The sequence below is a fragment of the Neoarius graeffei genome, chromosome 17 (assembly GCF_027579695.1).
Source record: "Neoarius graeffei isolate fNeoGra1 chromosome 17, fNeoGra1.pri, whole genome shotgun sequence".
Classification (NCBI taxonomy): Eukaryota; Metazoa; Chordata; class Actinopteri; order Siluriformes; family Ariidae; genus Neoarius; species Neoarius graeffei.
In genome coordinates this window covers 48,633,843-48,649,419 of record NC_083585.1, presented here as the reverse complement: position 1 = coordinate 48,649,419, position 15,577 = coordinate 48,633,843, and the positions used below count along the sequence as shown (strand labels likewise).

Below are 15,577 nucleotides of genomic sequence, written 5' to 3'. Positions count from 1 at the left end.
CTGTGTGATGCTAGTCAGCTGAAAGGGAAGAGCAAGGTCTGGGCCATCAACACTTATGCCCTACCGGTCATCAGATACCCTGCTGGCATAATAAGCTGGCCGAAAGAGATAGAGGCCGCCGACATGAGGACAAGAAAATTCCTGATAATGCACAGAGGGCTTCACCCCAAGTAGAGCATCCTGAGGCTGTACACTAAGAGGAATTAAGGAGGCCAAGGACTAGTCAGCATTAGAGCCACGATACAGGATGAAACAACAAAGATCCACAAATACATCAGGGAGGTGGCCCCGAATGATGAAATGCTTAGTGAATACCTCAGACAGCAGAAACCCGAGAAGGAAGTACAAGAGGAACCATCATGGAAAGACAAACCACTGCATGGAATGTACCACTGGCAGATAGAAGAAGTGGCTGAAATTGAAAAATCCTACCAGTGGCTGGATAAAGCTGGACTGGAGGATGGCACGGGGCACTAATCATAGCTGCACAGGAACAGGCCCTAAGCACAAGATCAATAGAGGCCAGAGTCTACCACACGAGGCAGGACTCCAGGTGCAGACTGTACAAAGATGCCCCTGAGACAATCCAGCAGATAACAGCAGGGTGTAAGATACTAACAGGAAGAGTGTACATGGAATGCCATGACCAGGTGGCTGGCATAGTGTACAGAAACATCTGCACCGAGTATGGACTGGAAGTCCCAAGGTCAAAGTGGGACACACCTCCGAAGGTGGTTGAGAATGACCAAGCTAAGATCCTGTGGGACTTCCAGATACAGATGGACAAACTGGTAATGGTTAACCAACCAGACATGGTAGTGGTGGACAAATGGGAGAACACGGCTGTGGTGATAGATATGGCAATATCAAGTGACAATAACATCAGGAAAAAGGAACTTGAGAAGGTTGAGAAGTATCAAGGACTGAAAGAAGAGCTAGAAAATATGTGGAAGATGAAGACAACAGTGGTCCCTTTGGTGATAGGAGCCCTCGGTGTAGTGACCCCCAAACTGGAAGAGTGGCTCCAACAGATCCCAGGAACAACATCTGAGATCTCTGTCCAGAAAAGCACAGTCCTAGGAACAGCTAAGATACTGTGCAGGACCCTCAAACTCCCAGGTCTCTGGTCGAAGACCTGAGCTTGAGGGAAAAAAGACCACCTGAAGGAGGGGCGAGTGGGGAATACATACATGCATACCTACATACATACAAACAATCAATTATTTTTGTATTAAACATACTTCCAGTGCATCTATTCACATGAAATGAGCAGACATTGGTATTAATGCAGTAAAACTACACAGAAAAAGAAACTGTAATATTCCAGTCCATAAAGAAGTTATGTGTAATAAAGTATTGAACACAGTAAAAATCCCAGTTGATTGCACTAATTAATTTTCCAACCTCACATATGATTTTCTCATTGGTAGTAAATACCTTTTTTTTTTTAGACCAGGAATAATAGCACAACCATCAATTTAATGCCAAAACATCCTGAGACTGATTACTTTGTATCCCGGACAGTATCGTCACACTATCATCAGTAATCATATCAAGTGATCACACTTGATGGTCAGATTCTAGGACCTCCTTTTTTTCAGATTAGAGCTGATTTATTTAATCCTGCTTCAATGACACTTCCATACCACATCATGAGGAAAGACAAATATAATACCTGGTGTAAAAGCATGAACAAGTCAAATAACTTTCTCAAGCACTGATTTTTCAAAATGCCACTGCAGGAGAAACTAGAAGTAAATATTGACACAATCATACATTTTGTGGGGTTTGAACAAAAGACTTGGCTAATCGACCCCTAAATGCAGCCAGGGCTGGACAAGCCGTCTGGCGTACCGGGCAAAATCCCAGTGGCCTAACGGTCCAAGTGGCCTGGCGGTCCAAGATATTAATTAAATAATAATAATAATAATAATAATAATAATAATTTTACTTTGGGGGTGGCACGGTGGTGTAGTGGTTAGCGCTGTCGCCTCACAGCAAGAAGGTCCGGGTTCAAGCCCCGTGGCCGGCGAGGGCCTTTCTGTGTGGAGTTTGCATGTTCTCCCCATGTCCGCGTGAGTTTCCTCCGGGTGCTCCGGTTTCCCCCACAGTCCAAAGACATGCAGGTTAGGTTAACTGGTGACTCTAAATTGACCGTAGGTGTGAATGGGAGTGTGAATGGTTGTCTGTGTCTATGTGTCAGCCCTGTGATGACCTGGCGACTTGTCCAGGGTGTACCCTGCCTTTCGCCCGTAGTCGGCTGGGATAGGCTCCAGCTTGCCTGCGACCCTGTAGAAGGATAAAGCGGCTAGAGATAATGAGATGAGATGAGATGAATTTTACTTTGAAACCGGTGGTCCGGCGCATAATATAGAGTCGCGGCGCCCTATTGGTCTATTTTCAGTGGACTGAACCAATCAGCGGCGCTCTGGTGCCCCCACCCCTCCCATGCACCGAATCAGCTCCACCGAGATTTTGCCCGGTTCATAGATTACCTGTGGAAGGATGGAGAAACCAAAACGCAAAGGCGGCGTGGCGAGGCTGCGAGAGAAAAAAATTAAACAGCTCAAAGCAGACGCAGCAAAATGCTCAAAAATAACAGACCTGTTCACTGGAGGGACTGCTGTAGCCTCCACATCGTCTCAGTTTGAGGTTTTTGAAAGGGAACCCGATGCCGAGGGACAGAATGAGGGAAGTGTAGCACAGCAGCAGCCGGTAAGGAAGCAGTAATGTTAGGACTAGCTTAGGATAATAGGGACTTTAAGGTGATGGAAGTAAGCAACGTTAGCTCTATATCACACGAGAATCATGAGCAACTGTTATTTTTACATGCCGTAGCAGTTGCATTAAATAGTGCTTTGCTTTCGTTTCTGCTCCACCATGCGAGTTCCAGAACAGGCGAGGTCGCGAGGACCATGTTTTTACTGTACAAGCATGCCCGAAACCAACTCCAGTCCTTTCTTTTTGGTAACCTTGGTTGGTGTCATGTACACAAGTATGAGTATCTTATGATTAGGGCGTATTAAAAAATAAATGTGTACCCTTATGAAAAACACCCTGCGTTGTACTGCAGTAGGCCTATCTGCAGTGTGTAGGTGTGTCCAAGTAGCAGATTGGACTGAAGACTGCAGATAAGGTCAGTTCCTCCCAGCTTCTGGGGGCTCTCTTCCAACCATGCCCCATTGTGTGCAAGAAGCATTTTAAATAAATCATTGACTGCATAGTTACTGTGCATTTGTTGGTGTTTTTTGGGGGCCGGTAATTCTTGCTTTAAATGTTGCACCATTTCCCCTTGGCCAGGATGTAACAACCGTAAAAAAAAATGTACATTGCTTCACGGAAAACATACTTAAACAAGTGCAATGAGAGATAGCAACCTGGCCCCAACCGGTGTGTTTGGCTCCCCGTAAAGACAGCACATACACACACTGCAGGGGGACAGACAGACAGACAGACAGACTAACAGACGGGGTCATTGCAATACCTGGCCAAACCTCCTCCGGGGGAGGGGGGGGGACAGGTTACTAGTCGTTTGTACTCCGGTAATTATGAGCCTGTCGAAGTCTTAATATTGGCCTGCTTAAGTCAAAAATGCCCGGCCCGTTTTTTTGTCCCAGTCCAGCCCTGAGTGCAGCTTTTCTGTTTACCACACTTGCAATTTGAAAAGACACAGGATGATTACAGACTTGAAACACTCGATTAAAAAAAATAATAATAATCATGAATAGTGTTGCCTTTCTGTTTTTCAGTGAGTGTGTTCCAGTGTGTAATAGCTTTATGCCTATGCTGTAAGGCTCAGCCATAATGGTTTCAGATTAATTTGGCCAGGTTAATGATAGCTAGTAGAACTTTTTTAAGTCTTTCCATTCATTACTGTGGAATTCATTCAGTCATTACTGGAAATGGTTATAAAATTGTGGCCACATAGCCCAGGGTTTAAAGAGTTTTGCTGGTTCACTGACTGACCACCATTACTAGCAATAGCAAAAATAAATAAATAAATAGTCAAAAACCCGAAACCTGTACTTATAGTCCCTAGTAATAAACAATCTCATTGAACATCACACATTCTGAATGGGGTTGAATGCAAGAGTTCAATGTGAGGGCAGCATGTAATGTAAATGCGCTATCATTTTTGGATGCATGCCTATTTTTGCATGGGCCGTGGACAGTCACAACTGACTAATACATGGGTCACAGACAGGCAGGACTCATTTCCTTCTACTCTGCATCAGTACACATTGAATGAATAAACATACCCAAAGCTTATCCGCTCTCTCACTGTGCTCCCTTTGTCCATTCTGTATCCATTTTATTTTTCTTCATTTTAATGTGGCTTTGTATCATTGAATCTTTTGAATAGCAGTGTTGCATAACAAATATCTACAGTAGTTTAGCAAGCCTTTGTGCCTGCATTTTAAAAATACCACCACAGATTCTTATCATTTCCAACTACATCATGACCCTAAGACTTATTTGTATATGTGAATAAACCTGTGTATGTGTGTGTGTGCACTTATGTGTGTATCTGCATGCACAAGCAGCAGTGTAGCAGCTCAACCCAGTCAGAAACACATGGAAATAATGATGCACTGTAATTTTGGCTGCTAAACTTCCCAAACATGAAATAAACAGATGTTGTGTTCTAAACAAATAAAAATATGAATAGGAGGTGTTTATTGAATGTTAAAGAAAGATTGGCAGAAAGGTTCACAGGGCATTTGATTTAAACTTGAAGTGTGCATTGGGACTGGGATCCTGTGGGACACAACAACAAAAAAGTCCCACGATTTGGGAGGTTTTTACCTTCATGCAGTCTTTAGCGAGCAGTCAGATATGAAGCTCATAGAACAGACAAACACCAGGAGCTGAGTGATTTATTTACAGTGCTCATTCATTCATCTGTAGTAACTGTGTGGTCAAGGTTGTGGTTGTTTAAATTAAACCATACTCACTTTGGGTTTAAATATGAATACAAATACAGATATGGATATTTGGAGCACTGCACAGATAAAGATAAAGAACACTATTTGTACTTATATTTTTCCAACCAGTGTGTATCATTAGTTTACGTGGTGTAGTGATTAGCACTGTCGCCTCACAGTAAGAAGGTTCTGGGTTTGAGCCCAGCAGCTGATGGAGGGGGGGCTTTATGTGTGGAGTTTGCATGTTCTCCCCACGTACGGTATGTGTGGGATCCCTCTGGGTGCTTTGGTTTCCTCCAAAGACATGCAGGTTACTAGGTTAACATGGGGCAGCCATGGCCTGAAGGTTGGGCTGAAGTGCCCTTGAGCAAGGCACCTAACCCCCAACTGCTCCCTGGGTGCTGTAACATAGCTGCCCACTGCTTTGGTTATGTGTGTGTGCTCATTGCTTGCATATGTGTGTTCACTGCTTCAGATGGGTTAAATGCAGAGAAGAAATTTCACTGTGTAATAAGATCAAGAATACGAGAAGCTTTAAAAACCTTGGTTACACTATTACTAACTCCAAAGAAGAAGAAACACACCTTCTTGACATGAGGATTGGATCTGCATTCCAGAAATGGAACAAATTAAAACATGTACTCACGGACCACCACATTTATTTACCAACAAGGGTGAAATTTCTTCTGACCTGTGTCTGATCCTGTCTTTTATATAGTGTACAGATGTGGCAGCAATCTGCCAATGAAATCCAAAAGATCGAAGTAGTCTGGCATGGCTTCTCATGCCAGATGATAAAGGGAGGCTACAAAAGGAAAAGGTCCCCTAAATGTAACAATCCAGAATATGATGGTCTCGATGGGGAATTGGATTGGAGCTTTAAACTGTCTGATGTGGACTTGCAAGAAAAACTAAAACCCAGCCCATAAAGCTATTCTATTTTGAACAACAACTAAAGTACCTGGCACACATTTGCCGTATGGACAATAATGAACTCCAAAAACAACTTCTATTTGACACGCGATCTTCTAGATGGACAAAGTTTGAGACTCTTCTGGGATTAGACACACAACAAATTAGAAGAATAATGATGGATAAAACAGACTTCCAGCAACTGTTGGGTTGAGTCCTGACAGAAGCACCCTGAGGAGTACGATACTCCACTAGGGGAATATGATGATGATGATGGTGGTGGTGTGATAGAACGGCATCACACTTTCAACAGTTCTTCTTTGCTGAACCATGCTGATGTTTTATAGTTTTTAGTTACTCACTATCAAGCTTTAAGGGACATTCAGCTCTGTTCTACAAAGCTACACTTGGTAATAATACGGGGATATTAGGACTGAAGCCAAACAAGTGTGAAGACCAAAGAATAAGGCTAATTCAATTAGATTTCACATCTACACGATAATATTAGCCAATTTATACACAAGTTCTGGCTTCAGGAGATGCTGTAATCGCAGGCATTGGGTTGTGCTGATAAATATACCCAAATTGGTTCAGCTTATTATTTGACCCGGAGCAGCCCAGCACACTAAATTGGATGCATGGGGATTTTATTTGGCCTGCTGAGGTTATTGCTAGTGGAAAATTTGCCCCAGCAGTCCATGATCAGGAGTTGTATTTTTGCTGAAGTGAGCACTGCATTGTCTGATTAGTGCAGTAAATGAGCGACTTTCATTCACTGTGATGACCTGAAGTAAACATGGAAATTCTCAGTTAGACCACAAGTAAGTGCTTGCTGCCTGACACCTTGTTTCTCCCAACACACAACATAGAAGGAAGCTGTTTTTCTTTTTTCTTTTTTTTTCTGGTGTAATCGTAGAAAAAATTTTCTGTCAAGACATTATAGACATTCTGCCTCTGCTGAAGCTGGTTACTCAGATAAGCATGTCAAAAATAAGACAATAACAGAATAAAACTGCATGTTATGATATAACAAACAAATAAGAAACATGCTGATTATATTCACTTTATTTTCACATTTGATTATTAGTTTATTGCTCAAGGGCGGCACGGTGGTGTAGTGGTTAGCACTGTCACCTCACGGTAAGAAGGTTCTGGGTTTGAGCCCAGTGGCTGACGGGGGCCTTTCTGTGTGGAGTTTGCATGTTCTTCCCGTGTCTGCATGGGTTTCCTCTGAGTGTTCCGGTTTCCCCCAAAGACATGCAGGTTAGGCTAATTGGTGGCTCTAAATTGACTGTAGGTGTGAATGGTTGCGTGTCTCCATGTGTCAGCCCTGCGATAATCTGGTGACTTGTTCAGGGTGTACCCCGCCTCTCGCCCATAGTCAGCTGGGATAGGCTCCAGCTTGCCCGCGACCCTGCATAGGATAAATGGCTATGGATAATGGACTGATTGATCAATCTCATCTCATCTCATCTCATCTCATTATCTCTAGCCACTTTATCCTGTTCTACAGGGTCGCAGGCAAGCTGGAGCCTATCCCAGCTGACTATGGGTGAAAGGCAGGGTACACCCTGGACAAGTCACCAGGTCATCACAGGGCTGACACATGGACACAGACAACCATTTACACTCACATTCACACCTACGGTCAATTTAGAGTCACCAGTTAACCTAACCTCCAGGTCTTTGGACTGTGGGGGAAACCAGAGCACCCGGAGGAAACCCACACAGACATGGGGAGAACATGTAAATTCCGCACAGAAAGGCCCTCACCGGCCACGGGGCTCGAACCCGGACCTTCTTGCTGTGAGGCGACAGCGCTAACCACTACACCACCGTGCCGCCCTTGATTGATCAATCAGTTAATTCATTTAGAATTTCATCTTTCATCATTTGTATAATGGGTCAGAAAACATGAGAAATATATACACTACCGTTCAAAAGTTTGGGGTCACCCAGACAATTTTGTGTTTTCCATGAAAAGTCACACTTTTATTTACCACCATAAGTTGTAAAATGAATAGAAAATATAGTCAAGACATTTTTCTGGCCATTTTGAGCATTTAATCAACCCCACAAATGTGATGCTCCAGAAACTCAATCTGCTCAAAAGAAGGTCAGTTTTATAGCTTCTCTAAAGAGCTAAACTGTTTTCAGCTGTGCTAACATGATTGTACAAGGGTTTTCTAATCATCCATTAGCCTTCTGAGGCAATGAGCAAACACATTGTACCATTAGAACACTGGAGTGATAGTTGCTGGAAATGGGCCTCTATACACCTATGGAGATATTGCACCAAAAACCAGACATTTGCAGCTAGAATAGTCATTTACCACATTAGCAATGTATAGAGTGTATTTCTGATTAGTTTAAAGTGATCTTCATTGAAAAGAACAGTGCTTTTCTTTCAAAAATAAGGAAATTTCAAAGTAACCCCAAACTTTTGAACGGTAGTGTATGTTTGCATAATTCTTCTTTAAAACAAACACAATCTTTCACCTATTTCTTTTTTCATTCTGAGTTTACAAAAAATGACAATATGAAATTATTAATCTCCACATATTTCATTTGAAATTCCAGATTCTTTATTATAGATAGATAGATAGATAGATAGATAGATAGATAGATAGATAGATAGATAGATAGATAGATTGTTCATTCATTAATCTTTGATAAACACTATATCCTGGTCAGGGTTGTGTTGGATAATGGTAAATATCCCAAAAAACCTGGCAAGAATGCACCCCTGGATGGGATTCCAGACATGTTCATTTGTTTGTTTGTTTGTTTTAGAAAAATATATGCTTTGTACAGTGGGATAGCATTACCACTGAACCAACATCCCCCATTTGATTCTGACCTTGTGTTACTGTCGATGTAGGTTAATTGAAATGTGTGAGTGTATGGTGAGTGTATGGGACTAACATCCCATCTCGGGTGTAGGCCAGCCTTATACCTACAGTTCTCTGGACTAGCCTCTGAACCCACAGACACCCTAACCCAAATAAAGCATTTAGTGATGAGGAATGAATTAATCTAATTACTTAAATATGTCAGTGTTATTTTGTTATGCTACCGTACAACCAGTTACTTGTTGTGGGATCAGCACTCTATTGTACAGACAGACATAGAGACACAAATTCCCAATTTTTCAATTCATTTTTATTTATCATTGTCGTGGCCAGCTGTCCATTGCTAGCGATGATGACTCCTTCATTAGGATGTGCAGAAACCCAGATGGGCTGCGAGGCCTGCACCAGAATGACAAAGCCGTCCACAGCGACAGCATAAACGGCCCGGTCGAGCTGCAATGGAACATCTGGTCTCGTGAGCTCTCGTATACTATTCTCCTCTCCTGATGAAGCACCTTGCACAGTAAGGGAAGACAAATGATGTCGTGCCCCCATCATGTTGTCTCTCTGGACCTCCAGACCTGATGCCAAGTGGTGCACAAAAGTGCCACAGACCTGATGAGTATGGAAGTTGCCCCACAATGACAACTGACTTGCTGAGTGATGCCATCCATTGGCCATTTGAGTGGCTCTTCTGCATGCCATCTGGTGGTGTGCCATTGACCCTGTTGGTCTGCCGCATTGCACCAAAAAGCGCCCTATTTAGAAATAGAGTGTTTTTAACAATGGATATTGTCACAAAGCAGCTTTACAGAAATCTGGATGAGGATTTAGATTTAGGTCGCTACCAAACTAAGCAAACCAGAGGAGACAGTGGCAAGAAAGAAACCTTGAGAGGAACCCTTTCTTTGTTTTCTGGGTAGTGCGATTACGAGTTATCATTAGCACACACACACACACACACACACACAGCATTTCCCAGCACTGAGTTCACTCCAGTATATCTGACTAATAAAGTAATATCAGCGATAACAGAGTATGTGGTCCAGGTGCAGCATGTCTCTGTTATCATTTCCTTACATACTGTTGTGTTGTGTTGTGCTACTTAACTTGTGCCAATTGACACAGAAAGCCACTGTTAACTGTTAGTGTCAGGAAATGGAGTTTGATACAATGGGCATCAAGAACAATAGCTAGAGTGAAGGAAGTAGTTAACATTTGTGTGTATGAGTGAGCTCTCCGTCAGGGGGAAGGAAGCACTATTCTAAAATCAGCAGCCATCTGATGCTGTGGTGTACCTTTGTCGTATTTTTGAGCATTTTCATGATACAATTTAGGAAGAGGTAATTCCCAGCCATCTGTTTCAGGAGAGAGAGAGAGAAGCCAATTGTAATCGTCCCAGAAAATGGAAGCTCAGTCCAAGCAGCTGTGAGTCTCATACACATCTGTTACCCCCTTTCTACTTATGTGAACCAGCTGGTTACGTGAACGAGCTGGTTCAACTTGCAAACCATCTAAGAACCGGTTTGCTTTCCTACAGGCTAGAGAGCCACTATAGAGCCATGTCATTATGTCACTGTATATGCCTCCGCTTTGCCAGCTGCTAGCCACTAATTGGTGCTACTCTGGAGCCAATTTTCCTGGTCAAGAGTCAGCTCTTTGGCTGTTGAAACATGAAGAACTGGTTTGAGATTAGACACTGGTTCCAAACTGGCCCTGGAACTGCCTTGGTGGAAAAGGAGTATCTGAGGTATTATAGGAGGAACAGGTGGCACAAGGAAGTAGAACTGTAAGACGTGTGCATGTGTGTGGGTGTTGTTTGTGTGTGTATGTGTGTGTTGGGGGGTGTTATTCAGTTAAGTACAACTGTCATGAGCATAAGCTCATCAACGTCTTTTGAAAAACGGGCTGTTTGTCTTTACAACAGATCCATTTTGAGTCATCAAGTTCTCGTTAATGAATCACCAACTGAATCATTTGGTTCCATATGCATCACAAATCAAGATCTCTAAAATCCCTGTTTTGTTTTGGTAAGATTCCATATATGAGTTTCCTGTTAAACAGCATGTAATAATTAACCTATTTCTTGTAGTCAAAATATATTGAACACAAAACAGTGGACTGTTACGGTTCAGTATCACTAACGTTATCGCATATGCAAATCAGATCAGCTAGTGTTTATCTGCAGCTTAGCATGCCTGCAGGTGATGAATGTTTTTTTTTTTTTTTTAAGTCATGTTAGCACCCTGATATAAATAGTACAGGACTCAAAATACTCTGCGCTCATGCTGCTTTATCACCACATCTTCCTGTTGGCACATCACCCCCATATACATCTACAGTACATGCCTGATTTTTAAAAAAGACAACGTGCACATTCACACACATCCCCAGTTCTTGCTGAGGGTTGCAAGAATCATAGGTCGGCTTGTTACAAGAGCCAGCATGCACCGTGCCAGAGAGTGTCACATCTTTTAAATTTCCCATGGAGTCTGTTTCCAAAAGGCCTTACTGGCTGGAAAATGAAGTGACCTCATACAGAGCAAAGCATGTTTACAAAGCCAAAGCTGCTATTTACTTATGAATCTGAAATCATGAAAAAAAGAAAGAAAAAAAGAAGGATTTCATGTCATTGTGACATGTTCCAGGTTGTTATGTCAAGATTTATGCTGATTCCTGAAATTTGTATTTTTCCCTGCAGATTAGCATGATGTTGCGGTTACTTCTTCTGACTTTGCTTCTCATGGTCAAAGGTAAATTCATTCTGATTCTACTAAAATATTGTGATGCACTAATAATTTATTGTACAACTACAGAGGAATTACATTATATTATATTTCTGTAATTTTTTTTTTAATCCAATTGGACTTAACATAGCTCCTATGAGACAGTTTGCTCAAGTCCCTAGTATTAGACGTCTGGCAGGTCTTGACCCCTCTTCACTCAAAAACATATGCTCCTGTAATTTTAACCTTTTAATGTCCAAGCATGTTATCCAATTATTAATCTTAAAGCACATTATTCAAAACATTCTATGATTTATTTAGTAACTACAGTACAAAGGATTTGAAAGGTATGCAACCTGGACCTGCTGATGAGGCTGATCCTGGAGGTTTAAAGGGTATTATGTGGATATAGTGGACCTTTAAAAATGAATTAAGATGGACTGTAATTAATTAGAGTAAACCTTATGCATCTTAAAAGGTAAATTATATACACTTTTTTCTGAAAATATACTGGAAGACAAAAGAATGGCAACTGGGCCATGTTTTGTTAACACTGTGCTGAATTCACATTTATTTTAATGTCTTTTTTAAATAAAATATTCCTCGTATGGCGGTGGTAGAATTGCTGACTCACAGCTCAAAGGTTCGCTGGTTTGATACAGGTGTAGAGTTTTGCAATCACTGTCTAATATGCAAATCCATTACCAAGTCACAATTTAAAATATAAATATATTAATACGCTATGTAACAAGAACAGAACTACACAAGTTTATGTAGGTCACTAATTATTGACATGGTATTTCTTTACATGTTTGGTTAAATCTGACAGTATGACAATACAAATAGAGACCCTTATAGTGAAATCCTGCAAATTAGTTTACTACCAGTAAGCTAGCTAGTACATAGAGGTTCTCAACCTTTTCTCCTTTAAGGTCCACCTATTCATGCTTGTAATGAGTCAAAGCCCATTAAAAAGATCCCCAATTATTTTGGCTCATCTATTCTATTAGAATCTAATAATCTACTTTAAAGTGTATTAATGAGATGCAGCATCACTCCCTGTTACTGATGGGAGCCCAGAAACCAAATAAGTGCAATAAAACTAAACTGTTTTTAATTGTAGCTATTGTATTTAAAACTGTATGGATGTGCCAGAAGTGAACATAAAACCATGCATGCAGGGCATTCTCAGTCAAAAGGGATTAATGATCCAAAAGTGGAGTCTGGTCCATTAACACAAGAAGTTACTGCCATGTTTGTGTCCAGCAAACAAGCAAGTTATTAAAACCAAGAAGTTCACTCAAAATAAGCGGATATAGAAACCACTCAATGGGATAGATCTTTACACGCTAACAAAGAAGGATTTTTTCTATGTGTTGGAAAATTATCAATCCGTTGAGTTCCCCAACATCTCAAACTACCTAGTGCTGCAGACATCATTCTACACAGACACACAGATGAAAACTTGGAAGAACATGGAGGCATACTACTTTTTATATGTGGCTGGGTTAAAGATCTGGGGATCAGGACACTACAAGATAGATGGCAGTAGACGGATCGAAGTGCAGGAAGAGTGCTTATTATTTACAAAAACGAAAGCAAAACAGAAAGCAGAATCATAAAGCAGAGTATTTAAATAGTGTTATAAACATGACTAGAAACAAAGGTGACAGTGATGATGATGATACTTCGCAAAGTCTCTGTGAAAACAGTGTCTCTATCTGCATGTGCTGATTGCCCTCAAATCAGTATCAGGTGTTTCCCATAACGACTGGGTCCCATGCACGTGCACAACATGCTCTGTCGAGCTGCGCCAGACTCAAATGCGCAAAGGCGTGACAGTCAAGTGTGACCACAACTTTCAGCTCACATGTATGTCACCATGCATTGCCGCCAAAATGCCTCATTTTCACTGATAACCCATCGCAAAGCATTGCAAGCTGTAGTGTGGCCTTCACTAAATGAGGCGGATGTGACGTCAGATAAAACCCAGTAACTGTACCCTACTATGAGTAAAAATGAGCTTTAACTTGAAAAAAAAAATTGCGGCCCACTAGATGGTGCCCACTGGTTGAGAAACACTGGACTATACCACATTTATACAGTGGTAGCTAGCAATGTCAATAAATAACAGATAATAACTAAACCTCCTGTTCTGAGACATACAGTGGTGCTTGAAAGTTTGTGAACCCTTTAGAATTTTCTATATTTCTGCATAAATATGACCTAAAACATCATCAGATTTTCACACAAGTCCTAAAAGTAGATAAAGAGAACCCAGTTAAACAAATGAGACAAAAATATTATACTTGGTCATTTATTTATTGAGGAAAATGATCCAATATTACAGATCTGTGAGTGGCAAAAGTATGTGAACCTCTAGGATTAGCAGTTAAATTGAAGGTGAAATTAGAGTCAGGTGTTTTAAATCAATGGGATGACAATCAGGTGTGAGTGAGCACCCTGTTTTATTTAAAGAACAGGGATCTATCAAAGTCTGATCTTCACAACACATGTTTGTGGAAGTGTATCATGGCACGAACAAAGGAGATTTCTGAGGACCTCAGAAAAAGCGTTGTTGATGCTCATCAGGCTGGAAAAGGTTACAAAACCATCTCTAAAGAGTTTGGACTCCACCAATCCACAGTCAGACAGATTGTGTACAAATGGAGGAAATTCAAGACCATTGTTACCCTCCCCAGGAGTGGTCGACCAACATAGATCACTCCAAGAGCAAGGCGTGTAATAGTCGGTGAGGTCACAAAGGACCCCAGGGTAACTTCTAAGCAACTGAAGGCCTCTCTCACATTGGCTAATGTTAATGTTCATGAGTCCACCATCAGGAGAACACTGAACAACAATGGTGTGCATGGCAGGGTTGCAAGGAGAAAGCCACTGCTCTCCAAAAAGAACATTGCTGCTCGTCTGCAGTTTGCTAAAGATCACGTGGACAAGCCAGAAGGTGATTGGAAAAATGTTTTGTGGATGGATGAGACCAAAATAGAACTTTTTGGTTTAAATGAGAAGCGTTATGGTTGGAGAAAGGAAAACTGCATTCCAGCATAAGAACCTTATCCCATCTGTGAAACATGGTGGTGGTAGTATCATGGATTGGGCCTGTTTTGCTGCATCTGGGCCAGGACGGCTTGCCATCATTGATGGAACAATGAATTCTGAATTATACCAGCAAATTCTAAAGGAAAATGTCAGGACATCTGTCCATGAACTGAATCTCAAGAGAAGGTGGGTCATGCAGCAAGACAACGACCCTAAGCACACAAGTCGTTCTACCAAAGAATGGTTAAAGAAGAATAAAGTTAATGTTTTGGAATGGCCAAGTCAAAGTCCTGAGCTTAATCCAATCGAAATGTTGTGGAAGGACCTGAAGCGAGCAGTTCATGTGAGGAAACCCACCAACATCCCAGAGTTGAAGCTGTTCTGTATGGAGGAATGGGCTAAAATTCCTCCAAGCCGGTGTGCAGGACTGATCAACACTTGCCGGAAATGTTTAGTTGCAGTTATTGCTGCACAAGGGGGTCACACCAGATACTGAAAGCAAAGGTTCACATACTTTTGCCACTCACAGATCTGTAATATTGGATCATTTTCCTCAATAAACAAAAGACCACGTATAATATTTTTGTCTCATTTGTTTAACTGGGTTCTCTTTATCTACTTTTAGGACTTGTGTGAAAATCTGATGATGTTTTAGGTCATATTTATGCAGAAATATAGAAAATTCTAAACGGTTCACAAACTTTCAAGCACCACTGTGTACAGTTGCTCATTGGTGTTGGCAAAAGCCTCTTTTTCATTCTCAGAGTCAGTCTGTTCAACATACAGGGTCTCATTTCCCCAATGTGTCTTCTTTCCTTTCTGTAATAACAGTACATCATAGTTAATAGCATAGCGGAACCAGGGTAGTGGGGGAAATGCTGTATTCACATCCTTTGTGAGTTACTGTAATTACCACCTTCTGGTGGGAGTCGGAATTTCTGGAGCTTTCTGACAGCTTCAGTTTCAAACAAACCTCCTGGCTGTAAGGCTACTTATATGAAAATGGGGAGCTTAGTAGAACGGATAAACCATAAAACTTGCTTCAGTTTTGTGTTCCAGATTAAGAAGAGATATGTTAATGTTTAGCTTAAAGTGCTATATTGTT

General features: G+C 41.4%; 1 protein-coding gene across 1 annotated transcript in view; it reads left to right on the top strand.

The window, feature by feature from the left end:
• si:dkey-262k9.2 (uncharacterized) overlaps positions 1 to 15,577 on the top strand; it is a 46,324-nt gene that overhangs the window by 13,040 nt on the left and 17,707 nt on the right. The window contains exon 2 of the mRNA XM_060897689.1: positions 11,391 to 11,442. Within this exon, the coding sequence (XP_060753672.1) occupies positions 11,397 to 11,442 (46 nt within the window). The 5' untranslated portion in view covers positions 11,391 to 11,396. The remainder of the gene's footprint in view (positions 1 to 11,390; positions 11,443 to 15,577) is intronic.